General features: G+C 41.9%; 1 protein-coding gene across 1 annotated transcript; it reads left to right on the top strand.

Moving 5' to 3' along the window:
• Nucleotides 1-1,847: 1,847 nt before the first annotated feature.
• Nucleotides 1,848-9,528, top strand: LOC116381810 (metabotropic glutamate receptor 7-like). Its single transcript, XM_031844269.1, has one exon. It carries the CDS (start codon nt 1,940-1,942, stop codon nt 2,882-2,884), a length of 945 nt encoding a protein of 314 aa, XP_031700129.1. The 5' UTR covers nt 1,848-1,939; the 3' UTR covers nt 2,885-9,528.
• Nucleotides 9,529-9,534: the final 6 nt, after the last annotated feature.

The following is a 9,534-nucleotide window of genomic DNA, read 5'->3' on the forward strand; positions in this document are numbered from 1 at the left end:
GGCTTTTGTAAGAGCATGGGGAGAGTCTGGTTGATGGTGGGTGGCAATAACACCCAATGTCCCCCCTCAGGCTGCTGGAACCAAACACTGGTTCAGATCAGCCTTTGTAGATAATCTGTCTGAGGGTGTCCTTAGCGTTGTGTAATCGATCGGCTCCGGGGTCACAGAGCCATTTGAAATCCTTTCGAATCCTTTAAAAAAAAAAAAAAGTCTCTATCTGCCAAGATAATCAACATCAATACACAACAACATGGTTTTTGGCCACCGTCAGTCGCTGGAGCTCCTTCCAAAGGTCTGGGCGTAGGTTCAAAAGGGAACTGTCGGGAGGACACAAGCTGATTTAATGATCCTTAACACTTCAGCTCACTTCCAATTTCACATAGTAGCATATTGAAAGTTTGATATTGTGGATGCTTCTGACTTATCGGCTCTCTCCTCTTTCAAATTAAATATTAAAAATAATTGAATGCTTCCTTTTTTAAATTTCCGTCTGCTTCCAGGGGTGTAGTAGAGTTTATATGCAGCTCATTTAAGTACAAAGGGGGCACACACCTCCCAGCGAGCCGCATATTCATGTGGTTTTGCATGTTTTGTGTGTATTACGTTTTGTCCTTTCTGTGGACCCCAGGAAGATTAGCGGCCGCTAAGGCGTAAGCTAATGGGGACTAAACCATTCAAATCGATGCACATGTTGCAGAATTGAAGCTTTCAATCACGTCAATATATTTTGTCGAACTACTTGCTTTTGTCAGGTGAACTTGTGAGGTCGATTTTCTGAGCTTTTGCATCCCGAACAGAAGCATACACTGTCATTCATCACACAGGAGTAGGAACAAAGTGGGTAAACTTTATTACTCCAGACCAGATCCACTCCTCCTTACCATCTTACCTTTCACAATAAAAGCCCGAGACGTATATACTGTAACTATTTACCAGAGGGAATTCAAACTTTTTATTGATAAGTCTTTTGCAACTGCCAATATGAATAGTTTTGATACAAAATATTCGCAGGCGAGAATATTGCATTTTCTTGTGGATTACTTGTCATGCTCTGCCGCTAAGCCTGCAGTCACAGAGCCGAATCGGCCACTGAATTGAGACACAACTGAAGGTCTGCATGAAGTATTGTTACACTACCGCTGGCATGGAGGCACTACATCCTTATATACAGACTGATGGACTACACACACACCAACGATATCGTTTACATGTCATTGTCGTTCTCAGTGTGGACAACCGTTTCGTTTACTCAGTACAATTTACTCTGTGTCCAGTCTTCCAATGTGTTTTTAAATTTGAAGTATGCTCAGTGTGAAAGATGGTGAAACTCGAGGAGCAGGGTGTGCCTTGATAAAGGATCCTCCAGTTGCAGAGCCATAATTAAATGCCACCTGGCTGCAACGCTGAGTAGAAATTGCAGATAACTAAGATGTCCTCTCAGTGCAGCGCTATGATCCAGGTGGAATTTATCCATATTGATGTTGGACTAATAGAGTATTCATTACTCATTAGGAGCAGTCAAGCTGTCAAATCAATGAGACCTTTGCTTGAGTTACAAGCCAGAGCCAAAGCAAACCCCTTGTTTAACAGCAGCGCTACACACTGCAAGATAAAAATCTCAGCTATAAATCTGAGACTGAGACACCAGAACCTCAGCGTCGATTTCTTACAATGTCATTACTTAGAAGTGGCTTCTCAGCGCATTGAAGTTTTACAACGTATGGGATGTACTCACACACCAATTTTTGTTTCAGATAATCTTTTTCCCCTTTAGCTTTCAAGGTGAAGAAAATTGCCTTTTTCAACAAAGTTGACATTTTAGGATTTCAGAGAGGCAGACAAGATCTTTATTGTCTATCAAGGTGCTGTGGTTAGCAAAGTTTGGCAGCCACTGATCTAACCGTTCATTGCTCTCTTGCTCTCTCTCCAGATCGAAGACATGCAGTGGCCTCGAGGGGAGCAGGACATTCCCAGCTCGGTGTGCAGCCTTCCCTGTAGAACCGGCGAGAGGAAGAAGGTAGTGAAAGGCATGCCCTGCTGCTGGCACTGCGAGTCCTGCGACGGCTACCAGTACCAGTTCGACGAGTTCACCTGCAAGCACTGCTCCTACAACATGAGGCCCAATGCCAACCGCACGGCATGCCAGCCTATACCCATCATTAAGCTGGAATGGCACTCACCCTGGGCGGTGATTCCGGTCTTCCTGGCAATGCTCGGCATCATCGCTACGATCTTCGTCATGGCGACGTTCATACGGTACAACGATACGCCGATTGTCCGAGCGTCCGGCAGGGAGCTGAGCTATGTCCTCCTGACTGGGATATTTTTATGCTATATCATCACATTCCTCATGATCGCCAAGCCAGATGTTGGCGTGTGCTCGTTCAGAAGGATCTTCCTGGGTCTGGGTATGTGCATCAGCTACGCCGCCCTCCTCACCAAAACCAACCGCATCTACCGAATCTTCGAGCAGGGCAAGAAGTCAGTGACGGCGCCCAGGCTGATCAGCCCCACCTCACAGCTGGCAATCACCTCCAGCCTCATCTCAGTCCAGCTGCTGGGGGTGTTCATCTGGTTCGTGGTGGATCCGCCCAACACTGTCATAGACTATGACGAGCAGAAGACCTTCAACCCGTATCTGGCCCGAGGGGTGTTGAAATGTGACATCACGGATCTTCAGATTATCTGTTCGTTGGGTTACAGCATCTTATTGATGGTAACGTGTACTGTTTACGCTATAAAGACCCGCGGGGTGCCGGAGAATTTTAACGAGGCCAAGCCCATCGGGTTCACCATGTACACCACCTGCATCGTATGGTTGGCTTTTATACCCATCTTCTTTGGCACGGCGCAGTCTGCAGAAAAGGTAGGAACCAATGGATGAATGGGCGAAAGGGTGGATGAAAGATGAACAGCTGGATTGTTTGATGGCTGGGTGATTACAGTATTTCACTTTCAGTAGATAGTACGACAACACAAGACTCATGTCCTGTTTGCAAATTGAAAAACAGTTTTGGTGTTTGAGCTACATATTCTCAAAGCTGCGCTTCTCTTTCTAATAATACATCAAAACAATGAACACAAACACAGGACTTTCAACCAGGAGAACGGTGTTGGAGACTAGTGTACGTGTCCCAAAGTGTTGTTTAGTCATTTTGAATCACTTGTTTTTCATACCTATGTTACGTTGTTTAAGTTTTACTTAATTTATGTACTTATTTTAAGCTCAACCATGAGGTTTTTCCTTAACCTAACAAAGTTGTTTTGTTGTCTGAACCTAAGCAAGTGTTTTTGTTCGCAACCATGTGTTGCCTGCAAAGTGAGCCAAGTCGGTATGTGATGATTTGGAATGAGAAGAAATTAAATTGTCAAGGGGGAGTAAACAAAACAGTGCAGAGAAAATAGAAATAACCTTGTTGATCTGTTGTGACTGACTACCAGTTAGCTTGTTGTTCCCCAACTAGCAGTCCCAATAGTCACTCTGTCACCAAGCTTCCAGAACCATATTTTCGAGATGACACGCGGATGAATGTTGCTGTTCCATTTTCTGCTGTGACCAAAACCTTAGCATCAAGTCTCTGACCTCTGACTATGACTGTGACACGAGATTTGAGTCGGAAATGTTTGGTAACGCTCAGACACTGTTGCACTACAGTCTGATGAAAGTTCCTATTGTCCACAATGATACGTCTCTTCAAAGATTTTACCGCCTTTCTTTCCTACATCACCAGTGGTTTTTCTGCTGTCTGTGGACACATTTTGTTTGCCAACTCCAGGTAACCAACCTACTCTCGACATGTGACATCATACAGATTATCAGAGGTGGGACCGAGTCATTGTTTTGCAAGTCACAAGTCAAGACAGGCCAGTCCTGAGTCCTAAACTTTGAGTTTCGAGTCTCAACTCAAAGTCATTATAAACTCTTCACTAAAAGTAATGTCGTATGCGTGTCTGTAATCGGTACTTACTCACACTTGTTTCATACTGCAATTCAGTTTTGTTTGACCACCATGTGGGAAGAAATCAGCTTTGGTATCCTTTTTTTCCAACTGGTGCTCAGTAATGTTGTCCTAGTTCTTCATGGTTCTCTCCTGCATCTGTTGGTGATGAATACCATACATTTTAAATAATATACTTTTTAATATTTGGGTTTTGGTGAAGGGATCAAGTATTTCAAAGTCAAAAGGCTCAAGTCCAAGTGAAGCAACACGTCACTAGTATTAAAGTAAAATTTGGGTTCTAAGCCTCCTTTTGATTTTGTTGAGTCAGGACTAAAGCCATCGTTGCGACTGGAGTCTGACTCGAGTACAAGTCATGTAACTTAAGTTCTACACCTCTGATTATTGATTATGCAGTCAAAGGCTTTAAACTTCCATACACTCTCACATAGTGACATAACTTCAGAGTCTTGTTACACAGTCTCCATGACTTTCATTATCAGCCACAGTAAAATAGCATTATATAATAACAAATCCCTGTCTCCCTCAGTTTAAAAACAGGAGAATCACGCACATACTCTGTCACGCTGCAATTAATAATCACCAACAAATCACAATATAGCGAAAATCCATGTCAAGCAGAGAATTACGGCATCATTCATAATGGGTCACTATCACTGTTGTGTCCCATTTTATCAGCCTAAAGGCTTCCAGACGAGCCTGATCTGACACTAGAAAATAATCTCATCCTCATCTGAGCAGAGAGAGGAAGGCTTTGTTATGAAACCCAATGATCCACATGTTGCAGTGAAATGACACCAATGTAAAAAAGAAGGGAAAAAAAGGCAGTTGCAATGATCTCATGTATGAATCAAGATGGAATTTAAAGCGCATGTGGTTGGTAAATGACTGCATGTAGACAGACCGACATATTACTTGCTGTCTGTTTGTTACGACCCCAGATCTTGTTTGCTCTCATCGGCTACTCTGTCCTGATGAAGCAATTCCAGTGGGTAGATTTAATAAAAGACAACAGCTGCAATCCCCAGGAGTTACCACTCCTCAGAGACTGGGCATGATTGTGTTGTTGTCTCTCTCCTTTGGGATTTCAAAAGGTTCTAAGAAGTCCCGGAGGCTGACACAAGTGGCTCGTTGTCATCCAAGGCTCAAACTGAAAATGTGTTCTAATGTGAGTAAGTTATAGGATGGAGGTAACTTGTTGGAACAGTTTAAAGGTGCTTATAATTATTGTATGGCCTTCAAGTCTGATCACAATTTTATAAAAACTACTGCCAAATGAAATGAGTCTCTGCATTTAGGCCTTTAAGAAATGTGGAATGCAATCTGCTGAACAGTGTTAATAAGCTATAGCACAACTCCACCATGCACTGCAGGGATGAATAGCGATTATGTGAGCTCTGGTTCATGTCCCTACAGATCTGTTTAACATCTGTTGGTTGTTTTTGGACACTTAGATGTATTAATGACATTTTACTGAATCCATACATGCAAAGTGGGCAAACTTGCATGTTCTTCTTTATTACAGTTTGTTTACAATTAGTTACACACATTTCTCTAAACTGACTTTACTTTCAAAACGCTCCACAGTTTTCAAATTATAGCTATTTAAAATGCAATTACAATCATTTGAACCAAAATATAATTAGTTTACAGAAAAGTATTAATCTGTATTGTATGCTGTATGGAATGGCTTAGTTGATGATTAGAGGAGAAGGGAACCATAAGCTGTTTTAAACAGGGTAATTGAGATATACATTTAAAAACAAACAATGTTTTGAGGAAATATAGCAGCGTGTCGTCGGCGTAGAAGTGAATGCATTTAATGATCACTTATTATTCATGAATTGTTTTCTCACTCAAACTCAACTTCCACCAAACTTCTCCGTATTTACACTTCATTTTACATGTGTCCTCTTTACAAAAATGTATGTTGTTAGAGGAACTGTTGTGCTGAGCTTCATGTAAGATGCAGCAGTGTCTCCTCCACGTCACACCTTCGGTCCTCCATGTGTCCTTGCCTCCTTTCTAACCTCTTTTTTCTACCTTTCACTCTTTTGTAGAGGTCATCCAGGAATGACATGAGGCACTGAACGGTGCATGGCCCAATCACCTCTTTATGTACTTTTCTTCCTCCTTTTTTACTATTTTTGTCGTAGAAGAATGTTGCCAATTTCTCTTTTAAAAATGGCGTGCAAACATGTAGAAAGGAGTTTGAATACACAAGTTTGGCGGTGGTCGAGTTTGAGTGAGAAAAGAGTTCTCGTAATTTCATGTGGTCACTGAAAGCATTCAAAGTCAAAGCAGTGAAAAGTTTAGTCTAACTGTGTGAAGAGTTGTGAGGAATTGAATAAAGATTTGTAAAAAGGAGCCACGTCAGGTCCGGCTTACAGGCTTTTCTTGATGCGATGAACTTCTGTGGTATTACCAGAGTGAATTTATATTACATTTTGATGAAGCACAAATATCTTTCTAATACCTGAGTTTCCAGTGATTGACAGTTTGGTAAGGGGCTGTAAACCCAGCCAGAGGCAGAGATTACGAATGATCAGCTGTTCCCAACATCCCTCAGGCCCAGGTAGGAATGTCCGGTTTGACACGGTGAGCTCCGGACTTTGATCTTTGGTAGTCATTTGAAAAACAAAGCTTCTCTGCTCGGCACTCAGCATTGAAGGGATGGATTGGGGTAAACCCTTCTCATGGACTTGTGTCCTGTCCACAGGGATACACTTGTCCACCTGAACTGCTTCGGGCCACAGAGGCAGCTGATAAACTCCCAGCCTCTGAGCTGCCTAACAGGGCTGTCAGTGCACGGTGAGGGGAATCCTGCAGCCTGTGGCACTGAGCTCCACTTCATCATGAACGTTTTTAACTTTCAGCATTGACTTGTATATGTAGTTTTCTTTTCCTAAAGGGGAAGGTGTTTGTGACAGCTGTTCAACCAAGGTGCTTTCTTTCTGGTAGTTCACTTCATTTTGTTCGGACAAAAGATCAATTGATTGTTCAGTCCACAATGATTTACAACTAACTCACTGATCGGAAAGTCTTATGGATGTCATTATTTAAACTGAGCTCATTATCAGAACCCACAGAGTAAAATCCACGGGAACGTAATAGGAGTAGAACGGACGTTCACATTCAAAATCGACGTAGCAGGATGGTCACAACTCTTTACAACCAAAGTGGCGCAAACGACTTACATTTTCCTTTCGTCCCTGTTGCCCTGAGTAGACTACTTCGCCGGGAGGTGAGCAGGCGGTTAGCTGTAGCAACTAGCATTAAGCGTTTAATTTTTTAAGCGGTTAACGTTTTAACCATAGACTGTATATAACAAGTGGACGTAGACACGTCATCACCCATTGGTTTGTAGACTGCTGTTTTGAAGCCTTGAGTTCGGCAATTTTGCTGTTGCCGTCTTGAAATTACGGCTGTCGCCATGTTGTTGTTTTTTTTGCAACCAATGAACAGAGGTTACCATATTTGGAATGTGAAGAAGTGATGTAGAGACGGCGTAGACGTCTCTAATAGCTTTACCGACCTATCAATCACTGTGTAGCCCCGCCCTAAAGCATCCCCTGCTTTATGGTCTGTTTGACTCTAGGAGTCGCCCCCTGGTGGACATTAGAGAGAATGCAGCTTTAAGACACTTCAGCTTTGGTTTCACTTTTCAGAACCTGAGTTTGCAGACTGGCCGAATCAAGTACAACCTCACAGAGCTGCTAGCATGATGGTAGACTCTTCGTCAAGTTACATCTTTTTGCAACCGGAGGGGTCGCCCCCTGCTGGTCAGTAGTGAGAATGCCAGTATAAGACACTTCAGCATCGGCTTCACTTGGCAGAACCGGAAGTTGCAGTCTCGGTCTAACCTGGTTAACGACTGCCTATTGTTGGAAGCATGCGGCCAGATCATACACATTGCGCCTTTAAAGAAGTTAGTGAATTAAGAACATGTAACAAAGTCATGTAACAAACATGTTATGAAAGGTCACAAAGACATGATAACGCACGTTAATGTATTTCATATTTAAGAGGGCTTGGATCTGTCTTGTGAAAAGGATCTTGCAGTCGAAAGAGAAAACAGGAGGTAGATACGACATCTGTGGGGAAGCCAGAGATAAAGCAAGGAAGTACGGAGTGATCTGCCGAGGAGACTGGGGAGAAAAAAAGCAACGAGAGCACAGTGTGAACTGTAGTTGAGAGGAAAAAAGAGAGGATGGAGAAGAAGAGAATGACAGGGAAACAGAGAAGACAACAGAGAGACAGGTATTGAAAGAGGACAGATATATACGGATGTGTCTGATATCCGGATGGCTCCGAGGCTTTTTCCTGCAGACTGAGAGTGATGCTGAACTCCAGGAGGAGAGATGCTGCATCGTTAGGATGAAGGTCTCATCTGGAGAGAGAGAGAGGGGAATAAGAGACCTTTTTAATTTGTATTTACTTACATCACATTGAAAACTAAACTGCAACAAAGCCTTGGAAGAAAAGGAAATTAACCCAGCTCCAGTCCAAAGAATATCACAAATCTTTGCAACAGCAGATGCTGATGAACAAATTGTTCTTTAAATTGTAATTATTGTAATCAACTTTCCACAGGACGGTGTGGAGGGCAATGACACCGTGTGAGGTGAAAGGTGCATGCAGCTGTTGTAAAAACATCAGGAAGTGATTGATTGTAGTTTGTCAGCAGTTGGAGCTGCAGCAGAAACACACAGATCGTAGAGGATGTTGCCCAAATAATATTCTGACAACAATGAACTCAGTGAAAAACATGAAATCAAATTTACTAAATACACATTGACAGATATTGAGAGTGTGAGTTTATTAATCCCATGTAAATGTATTAAACTCCACAGCACATGAAGATATGATCACTATATATTTTAATTATGATCACTGTTATCAGATATAAAGTTTGTATAATAATCACAACTGTTTTATTTTCTTTGTTCATAATTTTCCTTTATTTGATTTGGCATCACATATCTCTTCACATTTCATTCTGAAATAGGGGGAAAAAATCCTTCATAAAGATAAATGTATACACAACAACAATATGTATCCAGTTATAGACACAACAAACTCCAACAAAATGACAGGTAGCACAGACAGTGAATACAGAGCCTGTAAATACACAGTTTATAACACAAATATATGAATGAAAACTCAGAAAAGACCTCGACCCATCTGTTGTCACGAAGAGACTAAATTTTATTTAAAAATGTCTTTTGTTTTGTCCGATCAAAGTAATTTCAGTCATTCAGTCAGCAGAGAAACTGAATTGATATCTTCTTACAGTTTACTGAAATTATCATAAAAGAACTAAAGAAAGTTAGGTTGCTCGTATATTTTTGTTTACATGGATCATAAGAAACCTGGTTATTCACAGTTAATATGATTCTGAACATCCAGGTTTCTGATCACATGTGTGCAGGTTCGTCTTGATTTCTCATCATCTCATTTCTCTACTGACAATAAAAGTTCAGAAACTTGGATCAGGTGTTTACGTGCCACCTTTTCTTCCGCCCCGAACTACGGAACAGGATTTGGGGTAAGCGAGGGAATGTCAGGGTTAACC

The sequence above is a fragment of the Anarrhichthys ocellatus genome, unplaced genomic scaffold (genome assembly GCF_004355925.1).
Source record: "Anarrhichthys ocellatus isolate YVR2014 unplaced genomic scaffold, GSC_Weel_1.0 scaffold1, whole genome shotgun sequence".
NCBI classification, from domain to species: Eukaryota; Metazoa; Chordata; class Actinopteri; order Perciformes; family Anarhichadidae; genus Anarrhichthys; species Anarrhichthys ocellatus.